Source organism: Lepisma saccharinum, chromosome 19 (assembly GCF_977018435.1).
Source record: "Lepisma saccharinum chromosome 19, izLepSacc3.1, whole genome shotgun sequence".
NCBI lineage: Eukaryota > Metazoa > Arthropoda > Insecta > Zygentoma > Lepismatidae > Lepisma > Lepisma saccharinum.
This window is the reverse complement of record NC_139247.1, coordinates 32,529,946-32,555,719: the sequence shown is the minus strand read 5'-3', so window position 1 is coordinate 32,555,719 and position 25,774 is coordinate 32,529,946. Positions and strand designations below refer to the sequence as shown.

The window sequence follows — 25,774 nt, the reverse complement described above, 5'->3', positions numbered from 1 at the left end:
CCTGATTTCTAATGTAGATCTTATCCTTAGTTTAGGGACCTCCCAAAGCTGCCTGGAGATCCAAATATTTTACGTTGGGAACATCCATGACCTCATATTGCTGATTCTTGGCATGTCTTTTTACAGTGCAGAGTTTTCAGCTAACCCCCAATATGAATGGAGGGCCGCACCTGTCATTGGTCAGCAGATCCCTTGGATCTAGCTGGGAGGATCACATAGTAGTCCACCAACCATACCCCACTTCTGCTAAGAATACTATGTCAGGAAATTTAAATACGTACATTATGCTAGCAAATGCATTTAAAATTCATGAAACAACTGAAGAGAAGACAAGTATAACTCAAAAATGAAATAAAGATGGAAAACAATACTGAAAAATTACCTAAAGAAACAAAAAAGCCAAAAAATGCAATTTTTTTTTTCTGGTTCTAACTTAAGGGAAAGTGGCTGATACCAGGTTTAGCATTGTTTTCAAAGTACACAAGAAATATTATTTCTCATCAACTTCCGAGCCCTAGACGTAACCAGTTTACTGATTGCTTGATTGAAATTAAAATATTGGGGTTTTCAGCATTAAGGCTATTTGCAGCCATCAAAATATACATGAACAAGTCTCTGATCAATAACTACATGAAGTACAGGTCTTAAATAAAACCATTAGTATCAGCTGATATAAATGTATTGGTTTATTGGTAAAAATGACTGATAACTTCACCAGTTCGTTATATATATCCTGTGATTTTCGTGCAAAATTTCTCCATTTTGTTACAGTTTTTATGTTTGTAAACCTGCAAACCATATTCCCTAATTTTGAAATATAATTGTCTTTTGAAATATAATTGTCTAAATATGCATTTTTCTTTTTCAAAACAAGTGTCACTCACTGCCTTACATACATTTATTAAATAAGTTTTTGAAGTTCTTAATCTCTAAGACACATTACCAATTTTGTATCAGATTGGTCGAATATCATTATTGTTAGCAGTAAATTTTATATGAGTACAATCAGTATCAGCAAAATTTCCATACCTTTTTTTTCTTCAGGGTTTGAAGTTTGCAAAGATTAAAGCAGAAGACTTCCCAGAGATCTCTATGAAACACGATATATCAGCAGTTCCAACTGTTATCCTTTTTCAAAATGGGAAGGCTGTCGACAGGGTGGATGGTGCAAATGCAGCAGAATTGACCAAAAAGGTCAAACAACTGGTATGTTATAGTTCTTTTTCTAAAATTATAAAGTGATAAATAGTAGTTTTTTTGTTTCGTTCTGTAATTTGTTGTGTACAAAAATGGAAATAAGAGTTGCATAGAAGGCAACTGGTATCAAACTGCCTGAAACCATATTTGAATAGATTATGTAATGGGAATCTCTGGTGGGACAAATAATTCAATTTCTGAAAATAAAGATAATGGCACAGGCAACATACAACTTCATATAATCACTCTCCGTGGTGCTACCTTGGTGAATATAATGAAGTAATAAACTATCTCCTTTCATCAGTTGGTTGTTGGAAGCTGCAAGAGAAAAATTAAGGCCCAAGCTCCCCCCCCAACAATTCCTATGTGCATGACAACATCGTGAATCAAATATACCATATATTTATTAAATTCGTTCTGTTATTTCTACCGGCTTTCATAGGGTTTGGTGCACATAGAAACATTTATCAACATTAAAAGTTCTGAGAGATTTTTGTCAAAGGTGCTATTTTTTGTTCCAATTCAAACGAACATATCGCAATAACGGATCAGAAGTGTTTGTGGCATCATCTAGTGCCCTCCTGAGGAGTTACGCAAATATGCAGCTGAATGAACATCTTTAGCAGTATACACACAGCAGGTTGAAGTTGTGTGCAAGGTCAAACAACTGAAACTACTAATACGATCTACAAATTTATGCATATTTTCATTTTTAAACAAGGGTTTATTCATGTGATAAAAATATGTTGTCATACAATTAGCAATATTATGAATATAATAAATTAATAATAGTCTGTATTAGCAACAGTTTAAGATATATAGATATCTGCACACAACTGACTCTCACTAATTGGATCCTTTGGCAGCATTTTATAATGTTTCATGATCAAAATAACAAACTCTGTAAACTCCTAACATGATCCTAAGTGCTGAAGTTAGTGGCGGGGATAACTCTCACTCACTCTGTTGAGAATGCTTCACATGTGAACACAAACAATAAAGAAAAATATGACCATCATATACAACATACTTACATATATAATCACTAGTTCTCATGAGCAAAAGCCACAGTCCCTAGTTTTGTTCTGAAATCGTAGCAGTTCATCCTGGTTTTTAAATGTGATGACTGCTGCAAATGACCGTCATCCTCGACAATCCATGTGTTGAAATTCCGGGCATTATAGTAATTTAAACAAATATGACTAGAAGAAATATAAGGCAATGCAGAAAACTAAATTTGACTCACCCACTTAAACAACAAGATAAGTTTCCTTGCTGCCACTTGAATCCCACGTGTTCGGGGAGCTTAATATCACCTCACCCATGCACCGAGTTGCCTGCATGTCAGTGATTGTGGCCAGTAATGAGGACAATGTTTATGGAGGAGGAAACTGCACGAACTGTAATGCAGTTCTCTAATCACAAAGACTCACCTGCAATCAAGGACATGCCAGGTGGCAGTAGTGTGCCTCCCAGCAAGCACCTTGCTGCCAGGTGAGCAATAAAAAACCCCACAAAAAACAAGTAACTGGCGACGTGATTCTTGTCACACTCAGGGTAGTGGGTGAAGGGATTGGCTGAAGGGGATAAAAATTATTAAATAAAGTCCTGGTCACCACAGTTATAGAAGAAAAAAACCTGTGAACTCATTGACTTTCACAGTACATTAAGTTGAAGTTAGAATTTTGATGCAAATTTTGAATATTTGTGATTATGCATTTAAACAATTACAGTCCTCAAAAAAGGTTTTGCATATTATGATAGCATGTGGTTTGAGTCACGATATCCCCAAAAGGTATGCAATGTTCATTATGTGAGCAATGCCCGAGACAGAAACCGACATAATGCCCAAAGTGAGTTCGATATTCAGCAGATAGAGGGCAGTAGTTGCCACATGATCCCTGAGCAGATTTGAAAGCAGCCTGATGGGAGGCATTCTCCGTGTCTTATCCACACTTGTTAGTTGGAAACTGCACGGAGAGCGGGTGGAAAACGAAGGGCAACATGCCTCGTGCAACCATTTCTGCTACGGACCGCATTCGAATTGTAACTCTGCTTCAAGAGGGATATCGCCAAGTGGACGTCGCTGCCCGTGTTGGAGTGAGCCAAAGTGATGTCTCTCGAGCGTGGAAAAAGTTCAGGGAGACGCAATTAGTTGCTGATCGACCAAGGACAGGGCGACCAAGCAAAACAACACACAGGGAAGATCGGTACGTGGTGATTTCGGCACGTCGTAGACCCACTGCAAGTGCTAACAGTTTGTGCCAGGATCTGCGGAGGGCCTCAGGAGCGAATGTTTCCAATCAGAGTGCGGAATCGACTTCATGAGGAAGGACTGACGGCAGGAAGACCCATACCCAAGGTTCCTCTGAAACCACACCATAAGAGAGACCGTGTAAGGTGGGCAACAGGAACAGTGGGAGCACACGCTCTTTACAGACGAGGTCACCATCAGTTTGCACCCGTTAAGCAAGAGCATAAGGGTTTGATGACGATCAGATGAGAGATTGAACGAGCCCTTCATCCAGGAACATCACCAGCAGCAGGGGGGCTCCATCATGTTTTGGGGTGGAATCATGTTTGGTCGACGTACGCCCCTAATTCCTCTCCGGGGTCACCTGACTGGTCTGATGTACAGAATGCTAATCTGGAACCCATGGTAGCAGGTTTCTCTACAACTGTGGGGGATGGCTTCACACTGGTGGATGATAACGCTCGACCACATCGAGCCAGAGTGGTTCAAGAGTTCCTTGATATGCACGGCATTCGACGCATGGTGTGGCGGGCGTATTCTCCAGACATGAATTGTGTGGAACATGCATGGGGACACCTGAAGAGAGTGATTTGTCAGCCACAAAAATCCTCCTGTGAACAAGGTGCAATTGTGGGAGGCTGCCATTAAAGAGTGAGACAGTCTTCCTCAGGAAAAGTTGAATGATCTTATCCTTAGCATGCCCCGTCGTGTTCAAGCATGCCTTCGGGCTCGAGGTGGCTATACACGGTACTGAACTCCCATCTGTTGATCCCAAGCATGCCTGTGAGCCATAGGTACACAGTATTACACTGCCTTTCTTTTGTGTTTCACATTGCACACTTTCAATCTTGTGCTTCTGGTGTGATTTTGTTTCTTCTTCATGGCTGCACTGTTTTCTTTCTGTTTGTATGTCTCCCCTGTACTCTTGAATATGATTCCATGTATCTAGTACAATAAAATGATCACAAACCCTGAATATGCAAAACTTTTTTTGAGCACTGTACCATTGGCCTTTGTGGTGTAGTGTAGTATATGCAAATACAGGAATCCTGGGTGGAATTATGGGTATACCACGAAGGAAGGAATTTAAAATCAAAAGATAGAATTGCTGTTTTTTTGTATATTTGGTATAAATAACATAAGCATCATATTGTTAAGTACTGTTGTGAATGTCGTTCTTCACAAATATTTAGCTGTAAATTACACTTTTGTGCCAACATGGATGTTCTCTTTACCAGGCATCTGCTGGGCCATTCATTCCTCCACCTGCTGATACAACTCAAGAAGATCTGAACTCAAGACTGAGGAAATTGATAAAAGCAGATAAAGTCATGCTGTTCATGAAGGGAACTGCCAAGGAACCAAAGTGTGGTATGTCACTTCTTTAATAATTTGCCTAGTTAACTTTTGTAAGGGTTTATTGTACTAATGATTCTTCGTATGAGTATTTTTTAGCACAGCTGTTAATTCTCATTTCAATTTACAAGTCTTTACTCGCATGATGTCCTGCACCTTGGCCATGCGGTGTAATGTGTCATGCTTTGGGCTCCGACTATGGGACGGGATGCGTGCTGTTTTGAGTCTCCTTGGGAAAGCATAGCAACTTTTCTCTTGAGATTTCAACCTGTGTATGGGACCTACAAATGAGTAGCGTAAACAACGACTGGTGGTTCGTTGTTCTGACCATATTTCGTCCCGTTAACTGGTAGGATGATCTCTTAACCTCTGCAGAAGGGAGTGACGCCAGCACTTGGTAGTTAGTCCCTGGCCCTCAAGGTCTGTTGTGCTATGGGTTATTATTATTATTATTATTATTATTATTATTACTAGCATGATATAAACCAGAATTTGTCAGTAAGTGTAACTCATGTCACTGACAAGGAGATGTTACGGCTTGGAAAGTTAAGTTTGGGATTGGACTTCATGTAGTGGTGGGTACTTTGTGGGTACTGACATGCCAAGGTAACTAGTGTGCACTAGCCAGCCATTTCCGATGAAAAGAGTTTGGAAGTTTTGATGATGAGGCAAAGATAATTTAATATGCAAATGTTTCTAAAATTATAGGATAAATAAAAAAAAGTATTGTGAAAAAATAATTTTCATAAAAAAAATTGAGGAAACATTAAAAACAATTTTATATATAAAATAATAATATACATCATCAATATTTATTGAAACAAAGTTTAAATAAAATTTTGTGTAATTCTTGTGTCAAATATTTTAATGTTATTCACTTTTATTTATGATTTCATGATTCTCTTTTCAATTTTTATCATCATTTTACAAACATTTGCATTACTCATATGATATATGTGACAAAATATTATGTATAGTGAAAGGTATTTAAAAAGAGACTGATCAATAAATAAAACTGAAAAATACTATTCACAATCAATGTTTTATTTATGTTTTTATTTTGTACACGATCCAGAATTGTAATTATCATAAAAACGTGGAAAGAAAATATTTCTCAACAATTTCCACAGCAATTAAAAAGTGCATTTTTCCAGTAAAAATATGGATTGGATTGATTTGGTGTTTTAAATCCACTTTATGCACAGTAAGGCTAATCGGGACTGGACCTACAGTTGAAAGAAAAATGAAATAAATAGTTGCTATAATTTATGTTAAAAAAATTAAGGAGAATCGAACCTAGAACCTTCGGTGTGTGAAACTAGTATGCTACCACCAGGCCACTTGGCAGTATGACAATATCTTTCCCTCATAAGGTGCACTTGGAAAGCTTTGAAACTTTGATGTGCCTTTTCTTAGAAATTGTTGGCTAGTGCATGCTTCTACCTTATTAATGAATAGACCTCGGATTTTTAGGTCCTAAAATGTGTGCTTTTAAGTTTGTAAAATAGGCTCTAAAAATCCTAAAATAGGTTCAAAAAACCCTAAAATAGGTCCTAAATGTCTTAAGTTAGTCTCAAATAATCCTGAAGTAGGTTCAAAAAACTTAAAATAGTTCAAAATTCCTGAAAAATGTTGATTAAGTATAGTCACCGACAATGAACATCGGACACCTATATTCTGAAATACTCACTATCTTGCGTAACATTGTGTGTTGCCTAACCCTATGGTGATGTCAGAACTTACCATGCCATGCCAAATCAACACAGATATGTGCAATTTCCGACCTGAACATCTCCGATTTTCATGAAATTTGGGGAGTTGAATCTATGCATGGAACTTAGAAACTATGAAATTTTTTAGTCTCGTTTGTCTTGTAATTGTTAAATTATTCAAGATCAAAGTTCACAGAAATTGCCCTTTCTGAGCCCATTTAGCTATACTAAATGTGCTCTAACTCTGTCCCTATTTGGCCTACAAACCTGAAATGAACTTTCTTGTGTAGGGATTGGAACAAGCTTTCCACTGATATATAACAAGCCTACCTTTGGATAAAATGAACATCTTGTCACATGATCTTAACCTTTGACCTTGAATATCTCAAAACATGTCATCTCCAAAAATTTTGAAAAAAAAAATATCTCGAACATCATGCTATACTCTAAACATATGAAAATTTCAAGCTGGAACTTCAATGGGATTAGAAGATATGAAATAATATGTATAGCTATGTGACAGATAAATGACTCATTATAATGTACTAGGGTGAGTCAAAAGTCTCTTAACACCTCTTATAAAATGAAAAGGATAACACCATTAAGCCTTGTTTCCATTATTATGAAAAAATATAAATATGCTGACCAAGGCAGTAATTTATTTTATTAAAAACATAAACTAAACGTAACGTTTCAACCTTCTAGCAAGGTCTTCATCAGACTCTGTATCAAGTACAAAAGTAACAAGATACCAAAAACAGGGCATTATATACACAAAACATTACTCCCTCCAGACTAATAGAAAGTTGTTTTGGAACTTTCTCGCAGGTGGCTTTCACTATACTTTCACCTAAAAGGCGAAAAATATATACTTTCATATAGAATGTGGATTGGGCTTTATATATCACGCTCTTTTTCCTTCATTTTCTTCCTTCTCCTCTCCTCTTTCTCTCTTGTCCTTTCCACTCTTTCTAACACTTTCTTCCATTCTTTGTTTAACTTCAGTCCCCCATTCCAGTTCATTGTGTCTTCTTCACCTTTCCTCTCTATTTCCTTGGCTTCCTTCCATTTTCTCACTAGCATTCTCTTCTCCCTTCCTATCTGCTTAGCCTCATCCCACTCTATGTCATGTCCTGTTTCTCTTGTGTGTTTAAATATCGCATTTCTCTCTCTCTTAAGTCGTACATCATCCCTATGTTGTTTCAACCTATCTTTCAGTCTCTTTTTCGTTTCTCCTATGTACACACTCTGACATTCTTTACATTTTACTTCGTAGATAATCCCTTCCTCTTCCTCTTCTCTGTTTTCCCTTTTCTTGTTTGCATTCTTCGCTATTCCTAAGATGCTTCTCCCTCCCTTCCTGTAAGTTTTAATGCCCGCTTTCCTAAGCACTTTGCATATCTTTTCTGTGGTCTCCCCCATACTCCTTATTCCAAACCACCTCTCTTTTTCTTTCTCTTCATCTTTTTCTTTCTCTTCCAATTCTCCCCTTCCTCTCTTCTTCCTTCTTCTGTTTATGTCCAGTCTATCCTGCTTTTCATAGCCATTCTTTTCCAGTTGTTTCCATAGGCTATTTATTTTGCCTTCTTTTTCACATTCCTTCGTGCATATTTTCGTTATTCGGTCCTCCATATTCTTTATGAAATTTCTTTTTGTCACCTCACTTACATCACTTCTTTTGTGGCAGAATACCCCTGCTGCACACTTCTTCTGATGCCAAGCGGTTTCAATTTCTTCTCCTCTCTTCCTTTTCATCAATATATCAAGGTAGCTTAACTTGCCTTCTTCTTCTATTTCAAGTTCCAATAAAATCCCTCTTTCTTCATCTTGTATTTCTTTGGCAAAAATGTCAAGCTGCCTCTTTGTTCCCTTCCATATGCCAAAACAATCGTCCACATATCTGCAAAACAAAATTATTTTGTCACCTCCTTTTTCTATCACTTTCTTTTCCCATTCATTCATAACCAATTCAGCCAATGCTGGGCTTAGGCTAGAACCTATATTCAGTCCTTCACTCATTAACATTATTTTATCATGTTGTAAGTGAGGTGACAAAAAGAAATTTCATAAAGAATATGGAGGACCGAATAACGAAAATATGCACGAAGGAATGTGAAAAAGAAGGCAAAATAAATAGCCTATGGAAACAACTGGAAAAGAATGGCTATGAAAAGCAGGATAGACTGGACATAAACAGAAGAAGGAAGAAGAGAGGAAGGGGAGAATTGGAAGAGAAAGAAAAAGATGAAGAGAAAGAAAAAGAGAGGTGGTTTGGAATAAGGAGTATGGGGGAGACCACAGAAAAGATATGCAAAGTGCTTAGGAAAGCGGGCATTAAAACTTACAGGAAGGGAGGGAGAAGCATCTTAGGAATAGCGAAGAATGCAAACAAGAAAAGGGAAAACAGAGAAGAGGAAGAGGAAGGGATTATCTACGAAGTAAAATGTAAAGAATGTCAGTGTGTGTACATAGGAGAAACGAAAAAGAGACTGAAAGATAGGTTGAAACAACATAGGGATGATGTACGACTTAAGAGAGAGAGAAATGCGATATTTAAACACACAAGAGAAACAGGACATGACATAGAGTGGGATGAGGCTAAGCAGATAGGAAGGGAGAAGAGAATGCTAGTGAGAAAATGGAAGGAAGCCAAGGAAATAGAGAGGAAAGGTGAAGAAGACACAATGAACTGGAATGGGGGACTGAAGTTAAACAATGAATGGAAGAAAGTGTTAGAAAGAGTGGAAAGGACAAGAGAGAAAGAGGAGAGGAGAAGGAAGAAAATGAAGGAAAAAGAGCGTGATATATAAAGCCCAATCCACATTCTATATGAAAGTATATATTTTTCGCCTTTTAGGTGAAAGTATAGTGAAAGCCACCTGCGAGAAAGTTCCAAAACAACTTTCTATTAGTCTGGAGGGAGTAATGTTTTGTGTATATAATGCCCTGTTTTTGGTATCTTGTTACTTTTGTACTTGATACAGAGTCTGATGAAGACCTTGCTAGAAGGTTGAAACGTTACGTTTAGTTTATGTTTTTAATAAAATAAATTACTGCCTTGGTCAGCATATTTATATTTTTTCATAATGAAAAGGAGTTATGCTGGGTACAATTGGTCATTATAGAAACATGTTATGCCCAGGGGAACCATAGTCGTGTGTGTCAAACAGAGATCCGCCATATTATTGGCCATCATAGTGAATTCAACTCAAACATTTTCAATGTATAGGGCGTGATGTGATATATCAAATCAAGCTAGAATTTCACGAGACATGCAGTGGCGAAGATTCTATCAGATGATCAATATCACGGATTTCAGTGCATATACTATTGCCTTCAAATGCTTCTGAAGGTAAAAGTCCGAAGGTGTTAGATCTGGGGAACCTACAGGCCTTTCAACAGGCCCCTGGCTGCCAATTCATCTACCGGGAAATTTAACATGAAGAAACTACCACAATATTCCTTATTACCATAGTGTGCTCGTGCTCTGCCCTGTTGAAAAACTCTGGAAAAAGTACTGCATTCCGTAAGCAAGGATGAAGAACCTGTTCACTAAACAAATCCAAGTATCTCTCATCAATTAAGATTCCATCTTTGATAATGGACCAACCAATCCCATTCCGCATGCTCCACAACACACCATTAGCTTACCAGCGCCACCAATTCGGCTGAGATCTGTCTAATGTTGACTAATCACACGTAGTGCATTTAATTTTTATTAATTTCACCCTGAACATAAAATTATTCTCGTCACTGTGAAGGACTTTTCATTCCGAAGGAAGCGTAACATTGTAATTGTTTGAGACACCATTCACATTATTCAACTATCCGAAAGCGTCAGTGTCATCTTGATGTGTTCGTAATAAGTTAGAGGCATTCTAATGCTTTTTTCCTAACACCTAGAAAAGGAGAAAATGTTTGAAAGCATTCAACCATAACTTTTTGCTGGTTAACGATACGCTGCAAATACCTTCGCCACTGCATTTCACATGAAATTCTAGCCTGATTTGATATATCACATTACCCCCTTTCCATTGAAAATGTTTTGAGTTGAATTCACTATGATCGCCAACAATATGGCGGACCTCGCTTGACACACAACTATGGTTCCCCCGGGCCTAACATGTTTCTATAATGACCAATTGTACCCAGCATAACTCCTTTACATTTTATAAGAGATGTTGAGAGACTTTTGACTCACCCTAGTACATTGTAATGAGTAGGGAACGGAACTTTAGGTAAATTAATGTTTTTTTCCTGCGATAAGATAGAGACCCTCGTTTTGCCAAAATTCTGATCATAGCCTTATATGTCAACACAGCAAATTTTCATTTTAAATACATTAAATCGCTCATTGATCGCTACCTCAAAATCCTTGAAGGAAAACTGTTTATTCTCCACACCTCTTTCATATCAAGAGTACTAGGTTTGTTTCGTCTTTGAACACGCTCGCTGGCAGACCTCTGGTGCCTTGCCTAAGATCCTATTGGGGGAAAATATTTCCCAGATGAGGCAAGCGTACAACGTAATGCAGAGCTTCGAGAGTGTTTCTGTTTTTGTCATGTTCTGATTTGGTGCTTGTGCAGCAGTGTGTGTTTTCTCGTGCGATATGCCAAAAGTTAAGGCAAGTGTTTCATCTCGTTTGCAACAGTTCTGTAAAGAATATAAGGATGTGTTTTCAACTGATGGCAAAGTGTAATTTTGCCAACCGTGTGGTAAATCTATCACAGCTGACCAACGTTCGCAAATTACGCAGCATTTAGGTAGCAACAAGCATGTTGTTGCTTCTTCATGTTTGAGTGGCAGACAGGCCCTTATCGGGCAACAAACTCCATCTACTTCTGGGGAACCGTCAGAATTGTCCGCTTTTTCAAAGGACTTGTGCAGAGCTTCTGTGTTCGTAGATATTCATTCCACTGTTCAAATTAAGGAACCCTGATCTATGAAACTTTCTCGCGAAATATACGAACTTCGAACTGCCTGACGAATTAACGTTGCGAAAAACGTATCTGCACAGGTGTTACAAGCAAACCTTACAACATATTTGCTCACAATGTGTGCTCAAAATATTTGGATATGTATTGACGAAACTACAGACTCCACCGGTAGAAAAATGGGAAATGTGATTATGAGAGTGCTAAATAATGATGAAACTGTCTCAACGAAAAATTATTTGCTAGTGTATAGAGAGCTAGCTGGGCTACACATGTAACGATAGAAAGGTTTTTTAACGAAGCGATGCAGCTATTGTGGCTGGAAGGCATACAATTTGACAATGTTCTTCTCCTCGTGACAGATGCTGCAGCTTACATGAAAATAGCTGCAGTAGGCCTTGCCGTTAGCTATCCCAAAATGGTGCACGCTACATGTGGCTCATGCGTTGCATAGAATATGTGAAAAGATAAAAGCTCTTTATCCCAACGTCGATAAACTGCTTTCAAATGGAAAGAAAGTTTTTATCAAGTCGCCTAGAAGAATAGACATTTTTAAACAAAAATGTCCTGATGTTCCCCTTCCTCGTACACCTGTAGTTAACCGATGGGGCACTTGGTTGGATGCAGCTGTGTATTATGCCCAGAACTTTGAAAAAATTGTATCTGTTCTAAATAATCTCAACAAAGAGAGAACTGTAAGAACTGTTGAAGGATCCTCCTTAAAAGTCAGATTGGCATACATCTAAACAAACCTGCCCTTTCTCTCTAATTCCATAAGAAAGCTTGAATCGTCCGTGAACACTTTGGCAGCTTCCATGGGTGAAGTCCGTATAGTAGAAACGGAACTGAAAGAATTCACTGGATCTAACGCACAAGTGCTAATGTCTAAATGTACATAAATATTTGGAAAGAACCAAGGTTTTCAAACTTTGTGCCAAATTACACGTGTTTTGGAAGGTGAATTGGAGGAGAGGAATCTTTGGAAAACTTCAGCATTAGTGACATTTCGTTCTTCAAATATGGAAGAATTGTTTCTTGTGACGTCGAGCGATCTTTCTCCCAATATAAGATGCTTTTTAGAGATAATCGTCACAGATTTACAATGGAGAATTTGGAAAAAACTATGGTGATCCACTGCAACTCTTCCAGAAAATAGCTCACTAAGAGGTAAGCATTTAGAAACTGATTTCAGGTGTTTCAAATGCATGTAATTTTGTTTTTGTTACTAAATGTTTTTTTTTTTTATTATTATTTTTGATCACATCACCCCCACTCACGACCGGATCAAGAAAGTGTGGGGCGTTACCCCCACACCCCCTATATGCCTTCATGGCGTGGTGCTAAGCACAGGGAACACTTTACCTTTTTATTTTCCTGTTTTTGTCACATATTTTCCTGTTTTTATCACATATTTTCCTGTTTTTATCTCATATTTTCCTGTTTTTATCACATATTTTCCTGTTTTTATCACATATTTTCCTGTTTTTATCACATATTTTCAACATTTATGACACAAAAAAAAATATTTCTTGAGCTTTTAGCACATAAAGTTCCCCAGTAATGAGGCCTTTATCTGTCACATAGCTGTACATATAATTTTATATCTTCTAATCCCATTGCAGTCCCAGCTTGAATTTTTCATATGTTTTAGAGTATAGCATGATGTTCGAGATATATATTTTTTTCACAATTTTTGGAGATGACATGTTTTGAGATACTCAAGGTCAAAGGTCAAGGTCACGTGACAAAATTTTCATTTGTCCAATGGTACGCTTGCTACATATCAGTGGAAACCTTGTTCCATTCCATACCCAAGAAACTTCATTTCATGTTTGTAGGCCAAATAGGGACAGAGTTACAGCACATTCAGTATAGCTAAACGGGTTCAGAAAGGTCAATTTCTCCGAACTTTGACCTTGAATAATTTAATAACAACAAAAACATAGTCAGTATGTTTTCAATGCTGAAATGTTAGTTTGCAAGGGGTGAATGCCACAAAGCACCAAAGTGACGCGAAAGTGAGCAAGACCACACAGATCAGACCACTTTGGATTGTACAGGTAACAGTGGCACCAGACATTTTGCTTTGTTTTGAGCTTTGAAAAATCACCATGGACTTGAAGGAAGGGAAATCCACAGAGAGTAAATATGTTTCAAACACGTTTGTCATTGAATTTTTCATGATAAAACAAAGCAAATGTCTCTGTGTGACAAAAATCCTGTACATCCTTTAGAAATATATAAAACCCTAAAAAGGCTTGATTTAGGCGCATAAACAAAAAATAGGTTCAAAGAAGCAAAATTTAATGATATTCTGACATAACTTATTATTTCTTACATACCTGTAAAGGAAAAAATAGGTTAAAGACCTAAAATCTGAGGTCTATTAATAACTATGGGGTACCCTACCACTACACAAAGTACACACACTGTTTTACCTTCTTGTCAATGAAGTCTAACTAACTAACTAACTAACTCTCTAGCCTTCTTAAAAGGTTCATGGCTGCAGCAACACAGACCTTCCATTTGTCCCTATCTTGAGCAAGATCTATATACTCTTTTCCATCCCCACTGATTTCCCTTAGGTCCATCTCAACGTTGTCCCTCCATCTTCGTCTTGGCCTTCCTACAGGTCTCTTACCATCAGGTTTTCCAACAAGAATCCTGTAAACTCCTCTTTCCTCTCCCATTCGTGCCACATGGACATGAATACAAATTATGTAGTTCTAAATTATGTAACCTTCTCCACTCACCTGTCTCCTCATCCCTGTTAGGTCCAAATATTTTCCTAAGGATCTTATTTTCAAATACTCTCAATTTATGTTCCTCTTTCAATGTAAGGGACCAAGTTTCACATCCATATAATACTACAGGCAAAATTACTGTTTTGTATATTTTAACTTTTAGTTTCTTAGATATTAAACGAGAAGACAAAAGTTTATGAAGAGAGAAGTAACATGCATTTCCTGAATTAAGCCTTCTTTTTATTTCCTCTTTAATATAATTTTCATTTGTTAATATTACTCCTAAGTATTTGAATTTGGAAACTGGTTCAAACGAGTTGTTATCAAATTAGATTTTGATTATTACCTAACACTTGGTTTTGGCATATATTTAGTTTTCTCTTTGTTAACTTCCAAACCTATCTCTTAAGCAGTTTTGAAAAATATTTTAGCATTATTCTTAATTGTATTTATATCGTCCCCTAATAAGTCTACATCATCTGCATATGCTAACAACTGAGTCATACCATTTAATTTTAGTCCTTCTTTAGTTTCTTTTACCTTCCTAACAGCATATTCTAAGGCAAAATTAAAGAGCAATTCAGATAATGCATCTCCTTGTTTTAACCCATCATGAATTGTAAATTTGTCAGACACATTAATACCCACACGAATTTTACTTTCTGTTACACTGGTGCATACATATATTATATAATTTATCTCTTTTGACCGAATCATATGCTTTTTTGAAATCAATGAATACCTGATGGACATTTTGATTATATTCCCACTTTTTCTCAAAGGTCTGTCTGATGTGAAAAATTTGATCTGTAGTTGATCTGTTACGTTTAATCCACATTGATAATCACCTATAATTTCATTAGCATATGGGGTTAGTCTTGTTAAAAGAATGTTAGATATTATTTTATATGTTGTTGAGAGTAGAGAAATTCCACGGTAATTATTGCAGTTCATTTTATCACCTTTTTTTAAACACAGGAACAATTATGGATTCTTTCCACTGTTGAGGGATTTCTTCTTTATTCCATATTAAACAAATTAATTTATGAATTTGACATATTAACGAATTTCCACCATATTTAATTAACTCAGCTGGTATTAAATCAATGCCAGGTTCTTTGTTATTCTTTAGCCTTTTATTAGCATCTTTAACTTCAGTGAAGTTAGGTTCTGGAACTAAAAAGTTCTGCTGTGTGCACTTCATTTACTTCTGATTTATCTCCTACATGAACATTTAAAAGGTCATTAAAGTAGTTCTATTTAAAATATCACTTGGGTCAGCTAGAAAATCACCGTCTTTATCTTTTATCAAGTTTACTTTAGGTTGCCACCTCTTTCTAAATTCATTTACACCTTTATATAAATCTCTGGTATTTTTGTTTTTGCTGTTTGTTTCAATTTCGTTAATTTTGCTTTTCAAGTAATCTCTTTTTTTTACTTCTAAACGTGTGGTTAACTTCTCGCTTTATTCTATTATTATTGCTTAGATTTGTATCATCAGAGTTACTTAACCACCTAAGTCAGAAATTTCAAATAAGATGTTCATAACACATCACCATTGTCAGAGCATATTGCGTATGCTGTTTGAATTGTAATATTAATAGCATTAAACACACAGACATGTATCAGAAGAAGCAAGGAAAAAGGGACCAGAAGGCAGTTAGATCAAAATGAAAGGAAACAATAAAGACTTAGCACACAAAACTAAGAGTTTGATATTTAATAACCTGGCTTCACATGACTGATGCAGTGCTGATATATCGGTATTGGCCAATACTTTCCGAAGTTGCAGTATCTCTTCAGATTCTGCAAGAATGTCATACCACACTTGTGCATCTAATTATAATTATCCTGGAAAGAATGTAAAATACACAATTTTATACAATTTGGACCAACATTGTAGGTTTAAAATGATATACAGCGTATTTCTGTGACTTTTGAATTAAACTGGCAGGGTGGATACAGACTGACTCGAGTACTATAGGGCGCACGCTTTTAGAAGGAACATGAGTTCGGCCAATACCCAGCCAGTGCTACTGCGCTGTTGCCAAACTAACTGCTAGCGCAAGGGAAGGACAGAAGATTCGCGATGTGTCCATTATCTTGATAATGCATGCACAGTATATATGAGTACAGTGAAATAATATAGTGAATAATTCTACACAGGATTATAATATCACATCACTGTAGCATATACGAGAAACCCATACCTGAAAGAAGCTTGAAGGTATTTATTCATCACCGCTCTCGTCGTCTTCCTCGGTTTCCGTGTCACTCATTTCCGAATCACTCTCCTGGAGGTTAATGATTAGATTTTGCACCCTTGGGGCCTGTACTACTGGTGCTAGGTTTTGAGAGTGACATTGTTTAAAATAAAAAGAACATACACTATTGCATGAAAGGGCTGTATTTAATCTTTTCACAAACTGTTCTTTGTGGCGCACGAGTGAACGATAAGCGAATAATGTTACACCGGCCTTGCTACGAAAACGCTGAATTCAAACTGACCCAGACTTTCAATGTTCGAGAACGCTCAGAACAATGAAGGATCATTGTTTATATCGAGGCGAATTTAACACCCACAGTTTTCCCTAGACACAACAACTCAGCTGCGTCAACACGGTGGCAACGAATAAAACAGGCGGAAGGAAATGAAAGGTGACGTTTCCATTGTTTCTTCAAGGAACGATAACTCCGGCTCTAGGCGACGGAAATTCATGGGACTTGGACAGTCAGGTTCAAAATGTATTTCCCCATCTTATGATGAACCTTAAAGTGGCGAGTTTTTTAAAACTTCTTGCACGCAATAAAAATACAGAACACGGCTTTTAACTTCCGTGCCGCAGTCTCCCAACTGTACAACGTTGCACTCCTGCCATTGGCTGATCGCCACACACACCCTCTGCGTGGCCCCGCCCGATATCGCTTCTAAAAGCGTGCATCGTATAATATGTGATAAGGAATCCCAGTCTGGAAATGACTCATTAAAAAGTAATATGTCAAAACTAATTGGTGCTGTCTATGAGAGTGCAATAACACAAATGACAGATGTGGATTGTAAATTTAATATGGACATTATTACAGTGTATCATAGCACTCTATGATGAAAGCGTGACAGTGTCGATGCAAGCATGACAGCATTGCAAGAAGCTCTGTTGCATCTGCTCGAACATCCCTGGAGTAATTCTGACGCTGGGGGGGCTGTCATTTTGAATAACTACTGTGACATTTTTGTCACAGAGTGCTACAATACACTGTAGTGATGTCTGTATTAAATCTACAAGTCATATCTTCAGTTGTCTTATCCATTGTCATAGACAGCACCAACTAGTTGTGACGTGTAACTTTTTAATGATGTGTTTCCTGACTGGGGTTCTTTATCTCATATTAGTATTTGGCCAGTTTAATTCAAGTTCACTCTAACAGGTGTTTTGTCTCAGAACTTGTTAACTGTAGAGCAGTGTTGGCGGAGTTTCTTTTTCCTCACTTTCTGCATTTTGCATAGCAGTAGCCATTTTTTTTTAAAGTGTGAACGTACTGCCTTGCAAACGCAACAACATTACGAACATATTCCCTTTCACGATGTTTGAACATTTGTGTTTCTCTTTCAATTAACTACACCTGATGCACAGTATCTTAACATTTCGTAGAAATTTAAATAAAAATTGCAGGCTTAACCAGACCTTTTGACACACCATGCCTTTGTTCTACAAACTGAGCTAGCAAGCCAGCCCTGGTTTCACCTGATTTTTTGCCTCGTCTGTTTTACCCGTGTGGAATTGTCGTAGTCAGTGATACTGCAATGTAGATATCTTACCTTTGATGTCAATGGTGCTTATACTGAGACACACAAAATTGCGAGCCTCAAGGCCACATGTAGTCAGGGTGCTGTTTCCTTGTTGGGTTGATATTCTCTCCCTTGGATTAAAATATTTTATAGTTTTATCTTATTTTTTTATAATTTGTACTTCATGCTCTTTTATACTTGATTGTGTACTTTTCTCTATCTCTCTCTCTATATATTTTTTTATTATATAAAAATGTATGTATGTATGTATGTATGTGTGTGTGCCTGGAGCGATTTCAACCAAACTTGATACACATATCACTTGCAACCTGGAAATAAATACTGTGGGGGTAAGACACCCCTGGCACCCCTAGGGGTTGGGTGGGAATTGGTGGCATGTAAAAATAATCGAGAACCACCGATATTAAATTCCGCACAAACATACATCTGTGACTATGCAATCTGCACAACGATAGTGTTTCTCGGGTTGTCTAACATTCAGGCTGTGTTGCAAATGGAATCCATAGTTTTTGTGACACTCCCAATGCGGTTCAACTCCAAGTTCATCACCTATCAGCATGGGGGTGAGAGTGAGAGGGAGTGAAAAATAAAATGCCACAAATGACCTAGATTAGTGTGTAATCCATAGTTTTCGGAGTCGCTAAGATAATTGGTGACATTCACAATCACATTTAAAATTAGTTACATTTTACACTATTCATTATTTTCCTGTCTAATACAAGATTGGGATAAATAAATACAGGGGCAATGCTGGGTAATCAGCTAGTATGTAATAAATGACAGAAAAGAAGAACATAAATTATTAATGAATGAATAAATACATTTAAAATACTGAGCACAGTTTAAAACAGTAAGCATACACACATCCCGACACAATTTAAGTATCTGACTTGTTGGAACTGTCATATTCATAACAGGAAGGAAGCTTGTGTACAAGTGATATATCTTTTTTTATCAATAACTTTTGTCCTTTGTTGCACTTCCTATATATAAACCACACACACTGCAGAATTCGTAACACTTTTTTTTTACAAGCTCGAAAGTTTAGTTTTTCTGCTAAATCAAGTCTTACCTTTTCATCAGTTGAATATTCTCGGTGATTATATTAACTATAAACAGACTTATGCACATCTTCCTTATCACACTGATTCAAGCTTTGTTTAAAATTAACAGTTTTTGCCATTTCTGGATTATCAGCTAACGTTTGATAAAAGCTGTGTACATGTGCAATAATACACTTATTTTGTTTATTGAGCTCATGTCTGCCGAATCGTTGCTCTCGTTACTGTGGCTATTTTCATTGTCATCAGCTGTATTAGTGTCACTTCTCATGGTAATAATAACAGCCCACTTTACCAAATCACTGACATCAAAGAACTGCACCCGTTTGTGCTGAGACAACACTGCCAGGTGAAGGACGAAGTGGGGCGATAGTTGACCTTGAAGCTTGCAATTTGGAGTCCCTCAGTAAGAATCTCCCAGCATGGAGCTTCATATTACCTTATAATTTGACACTAACGTGCAAGCGAGATGTACTTTGTAGAAATTAAAGTGAGAAATGCAGACCTTTTCCCCTAAGGTTGATGGGCCATCAAATTTAATCCTCTAGCAATAGCTTACATATTAAGAGTTGCGGTCTATGTGCATCAATTTCAAGAAAAGCTTAGACCAAAAATGGCCTGGTGTTGGGGTGGTAGAGATAGTGTCATCACCCCCAGGACCCCAAAGGTAGATGCAAATGAGGAAAGCAAATGAGTTCACATTCATGGACAAAGACACGGTCCATTCTTCTTGTACAGACAGCCTTTTTGACATAGGTTCCACGTGTCCTGTTAAATTATAAATTCAATAAGTTACTAGTTTTTAGTTTTCAATCTGAATGTGTAGGATGAATCAACACTTCTATTACTTCTATTCATAGTTCATAAAGTGCATAAAATTTAGCCTGAGTTATGTTTTCAGGGACCTGAAGGTCAGGCCCCGTGGCAGAGTGGTTAGCACATCATGCTATGACTCCAGGGGTCCCAGGTTCGAATCCCATCCTGGGCATGGATGTTGTGAGTGTCCATTCATTAACTTCATTACATCATCACTCATCCCCATTTTCGCAAATTAACCAAAAAGTGGCACAAAATGCGAAATAAAATAGAGCAAATCAATCAGTCATTCAGGGACCTAAGGGGGGAAAAGTTATGAAGAAAAAGCAAGGTATCCTTAAAGTCACCATGTATTTTACTATTTTAACAAAGGAATATAGTAATTGTGGGGAAATATTGTGCACTTCAACGTGTATACATATGTCCATGAATTAATGCTTGATTGGTTTAATTTATTTTAGTTTGCTTTTCTGCCAGTTTTGGCTAATTTGCAAAGATGAGGATGAATGGTGATAAGATGAAGGAGATGAAAGGACAATCACAAACACATTTCAACAACACACAAGGAAGTCCCATAGACGATTATACTGGCCTGGGTCCAGATGCCAGAGCCTCGCTTGTCTGCAAAACGTGTGTACTATGTGGAAGTGAGGTTGACATTTGGGTGTCTTCAAAAAGGGTCAGCCCTTGCACCCCTTGAATTAATACAAATATATCTACTGCAGTCCAATGTATGTTCACATAATCACTCATCATCACTCATTGGTACCATGAAAGAGACTGACGAGGTCTGCTGTTGCCCTGATACAACAACCTCTTGGTTGTACTTATTGAACATTGATTGATGAATCGCCATGGGAAAACGTTATAAGTAGAGGCACATATTTTTGGTAAATAACAAAGCAACAAACAGAGTCAATTTCGGATTCAAAAGCGGTATATAAAATGAAATGTTGGTTTTAAAAATGTGAATATAATCCCAAATTAGATTTAAAAACTGCACTTAGTACACAAAATAAACATATCCCTTCTAATAGCATATTTTTGTTGTTACCAGAATATTAAGTTTATTCTTAGATAAAGGGGTCCATTTTTGCTTCTCAAATATTTACAGCAGAATTAACCAATTTTCCGTGAATTGCATAACTCTGAGGATAATTCTGGCTTCAGAAAGTGTCGTGTTGGTAAATAAATTCTAAATTTTGTGTTTAAGAGCCTATTTCGCATTTTGCAGCTCATTTCGCATTATTTCGTGACAAACAAGGTGTAAAAATGCACCTCGCACCTTTCAGAAACATGAAAAATTTACATTACAATGTGCTATTTCACATTTTGTGTTTTTGTCAAAAACGAATTATGTATGCCTCTAGTTATAAGAAGTCACACAAGTCAGGTGACTGTGGATTCTACATTCTTGGTACACATAGATGTCCATCTTCTAGGAGGGTATTGTTCATGAACAAAGAATTAAATGACCATGTTAATTGACATAGACTTTAGGGGCATTGTAAAATTCGAGAACTAAAGTGTTGTTCCATTCTAAAGGGTGGCCACGAATTAATGAGACACCTTTTGATCATCAATTACGTTTAACAGTGAGAACATATTTATAATATTGGGAATTTTTATTTTCTGAAGATAGTAACTTATACATCACAGTGACAATTTTATCTGTTTTCCACATAATTATCAATTTGAGTTCCATTTAAGTAAATGCAAGCTTGGAGGTGTAATTGGCTTACCAAATTTTTAATGTCTGAAACACTTTCGGTTTCATCAAAAAAGTTCCGGTTGCATCAAATAACGTGTTGATTCTTGAGATAGCGTCACTTTTAAGTGCTAGAGGTCCAAATTCCTGCGGCATTCGTTGCTGAACTTCAGCTACACTTTATTGGTAATGGAAAATACACGTACTCATTTGACACCCTGCTCAATACTTAGCCGACTTGCTGTCATTCTAAACAACATCCACTTCTTCTGCTATGTCGATTAGATTTTACATACATGCAAAGGAAGATAAAAGGGAAATAAAAATACTAACTCAATTAATACAAAAATTACTGTGACAAAAGGTGCCCCCTTAATTGTTGGCCACCCTGTACATTTACATTTTGCAGAATATAGATGTTGTAATCTCTTGTGTGCAATTGTACAATAAGTTTTTTTTTTTTTCAGGATTCAGCAAGCAAGCTGTTGCTTTACTAAATGATCTGGGAGCAGATTATTCGACATTTGATATATTGAATGACGATAAAGTAAGACAGGGATTAAAGGAATTTTCAAATTGGCCAACTTATCCTCAGGTAAGTATTCCTGCATTTAAATATAGATAAAGATTAAATGTGCAAAGGAAAGGAGGTTTTCTTCACATTAAATGAACATATCTGAGTGGTACCTGCTCCCTTGGTGGCTGAGCTCATTGACCGGTTGACAGTAAATTACAACTGAAGGTTCCAGATTCGATTCCCAGACTGCAATTGGGTTTCTTTGTGAGTGTTCCATTATCACTTTCATATAATCATCATTTACCCTCATTTTTGTGATTAGCCTTCAGTGGCAGAAAAGAAACATAAAAAATGATAAAAATAACAGCTGACGGGTATGCAGATTACAGTATTATTTTCTGTAAACTTTGATAATGTAATTAGGGTAGGTACGGCACATCTCTGTTTTAATCCTTTCTGGATGAGCAGTGGGCATACCCTGTTGTTCACTATAAAATTCCATTGTGAATTCATGACAAGCTATAATCGCACTGTGTCTCTTTTGCACGTATGTTGTAACCACAACTCTGAAATTTCAACTGCTAGATGTCTCATTTTGTTCTTTGCTGAATTTTACTCGTGTGAAATTAAGTTGCACTTTGTTTATACTCATGAGAATAACATTGAATAATTTACATCCACATTGAGGACAATTCTTACAATTATTCTGCTTCAGATTTTGCAGTTAATTATTATTTCTATCTTAACATAAAGTGTTTGTTATTTTCATCAATTAATTTATATTATATTCAAAATATGTTTTGCTGGCCCCTGTGGCAGAGTGGTTAACACATCGCATTATGATGCCAGGAGTCTCAGGTTTGGGCATGGTTGTTCTTTGAGTATCCCTTTATCAATTTCATCATAGCAATGTTATAATTTTTTTGATTGTCAAAACATTGTTACAGAAAAAATTATAAATGTGAGAAAATGTTTATAAAATGTAACATTTTGTATATCTGTAGAAAAAATGTTAATATCACACTTAACAACATATTTTCTATGATTTTTTTTTTAAAACAGCCAAAACCCTTCTTCTGGGGAATACAGAATATTCTAAGTCCTGTCCAGAAAGGATTAATTTACAATTTTTCAAGGTAGTCACCAGAAGTGGGTAATACCATTCCAGTTGTGTGGAAAGTTGTATGCCATGGGCAATGCCTGTTTGGTTGATCATTCATATGGAACCATGTGCAGCATGCATAGGGTAGTTTTGAATCATATGCTGCAAAGAGATTTCTTCATTTTAAAGGTCAAACAGAAGTCGCAGAGAGTTAAGTCAAGACAGTGTAGTATGTGAGTTTCCGATATGCTTATTCATGAATTATAAATCACCCATGTCTCCAGTGATGTGGAAAAGCACTAACTTGTTTTTCATTTCCGTTAGAGCAAACGAGCAAGGCTCACCTGTCACATTTTTGCATCACCCATTTTAGTTACCATTCTGTATAATAATCTATACTTTTCTCTTTCCTTTGTTCTTGTGTGTGCTGAGCAGCATCCCTTTAGAGTCTCACTTTTGTCATGAGCAGGACTCCTAGTATAGTGGAACCCAGATTTTTTATACAATCTCTGATTTTATATTTTCCTGCATTATACGAGGACAAATCAAAAGGTCTTTGTGCCTAACTATTTACTGCCAGATTACAAACTAAAAGAAAAACAAGATATACACAATCTTCTACGTACTTTGTGCTATTTTTCCACATAATCACCACACGTGTTGAGACACTTGTACCACAAGTTTCACAATGCCCGTTGCATATGTTGAACACGTTGATCAGCTTTCACCATTTCATCAACACGGGTAATGCTGTCCGGTGTCAGTGAGGAACAAGGTCGGCCCGATCGCTCATTGTCCTCCACATTTTCCCGTCCATTTTCAAACTCCTTGCACCACCACTGCACACTTCACACTGATAAACACTTGTCCCCATACACTAGCTCCATTTCCCTGTGGATATCTGCATCGCTCGTATATCTCGCTTTTGTAATAACACTTATAACAATCTAGAAAAAAAAATAGGTGCAAAGACTTTTCGATTCTCCCTCGTACATTCAATCTGCATGTCCCAATAGAGCAAAATATTTTAAAACTTTCCCAGATTTTACATTTTCCCGCATTTTATATTTTTACATTTTGTTTCTATGAAAAACGTAAAATCAATACTTCATTGTATTTGGATTTTAAGAAGCCTGTGACCAAAGAAACATATGTATGAAATAATTTTAATATTTTATGATCTTGAGCCCAGTAAAGTTAAATGTAAAATCGAGGGTCCAATGTATATTTTTACACTTGCTAAGTTTTATATGTTTCTGCCCCATAATGTTTGTCCAGTAAAATCTCATTAATCCAGACTAGGGGGGGGGGGGGATAAGTTGTCCGGATTAACTGAAATAACCTAAAAGAACAGTAGAAAGTGCATTGAAACTCCATTTATAGCAACAAAACACGTTTATTATGGTGTGTAACGACGTCTACCTTATTTTATGTGCCTGACGACGTTCTGGCTGTACATTACATGGGTAATGCAAACCAACAAGAAACAATTAAACAAATAAACAAAAGGCAATCATTAATAACATATTTACCTTTTGTGCCAGGGTAAGTGCCATCAGTTGGAGCCCAAGAGATTGCAAAGGGTAGAACAAATTACACACCACAGGGTTACTTCTATATATGATGTAATTGCTGTATAAGAGCACATGCATAAAACACTTACATTAATGCCCCTTTCATTCCTACATTCTCTCTCTCACACATACTTCAGCATTTCAACAGACATGATTAATTAATACAAATGTAGCTCGGCGTGATGTTTAAAGATAGTAACATTGATTAAATCTTTTCTTAATTTTACATTTACTTTTCAGTTTCCGGGAAACTTATGTTCCGGTAGGAGCTTAAACCTGGACGGAAAAACACTACTCCTTTATGCTGTTATAATTGAATGTTAAGTACTTTGGCTAAATGAATAACTGAAAGTTGTACGGTTTTACATGATAAAATTATTGCTGGTACAATTTAATCACCGTAATAAGCAATGTCACTTGGTAATTTATACGTAATTATGCGAGTTCATTAGGTGTTACGACGGGGCGAACGAAGCTTATCCATTTTCACTTTCCACTCACGGCTTACCTTTGTCGGCTCTGTTTGAAGTAATCGTGCTGGAGATGTGGATACTTGGCGGCATGATGGATTAGATGGCTCTTGGGCAGTAAGGTTGGATCTCAGCATCTTCAAGGGTGGCAGTAGATTGGACGCCCCCAGCGGGCCTTTCGCTGTCTCTACCCCATCGTGTTTGTAAACAATCCAGGGCGAACTATACACAACACGGATCGGTCCGACACACGAAGCGGGTACTTTTACGGGGGCGGTCCCCAAGAGGTTGTCAACGATAAACTGTCAAAGAAAAACTGTGTCTTCTGCTTCTCCGCTTGTCTATTTATCTGTTATTCAAATTGTTCGTTCAGATACCCTCTCTGTCTAAGCCTCGTTAAATCGAACTCACACCGTGGCATCCTACCCTTCTATCTTTGCCCGTGTAATTTGAGTTCCTTGACCTATCTTCAGCGGCTCCTCTGAGGGAGGCTACCCTTCCGCCGGACCCATTGTATCCTG

The 25,774-nt window shown here is 37.1% G+C and overlaps 1 protein-coding gene across 1 annotated transcript in view; it reads left to right on the top strand.

The window, feature by feature from the left end:
• Grx3 (Glutaredoxin 3) overlaps nucleotides 1-25,774 on the top strand; it is a 67,962-nt gene that overhangs the window by 23,301 nt on the left and 18,887 nt on the right. The window contains exons 3-5 of the mRNA XM_083140782.1: nucleotides 1,045-1,206; nucleotides 4,690-4,822; nucleotides 22,058-22,185. Coding sequence (XP_082996908.1) covers nucleotides 1,045-1,206; nucleotides 4,690-4,822; nucleotides 22,058-22,185 — 423 coding nt within the window. The remainder of the gene's footprint in view (nucleotides 1-1,044; nucleotides 1,207-4,689; nucleotides 4,823-22,057; nucleotides 22,186-25,774) is intronic.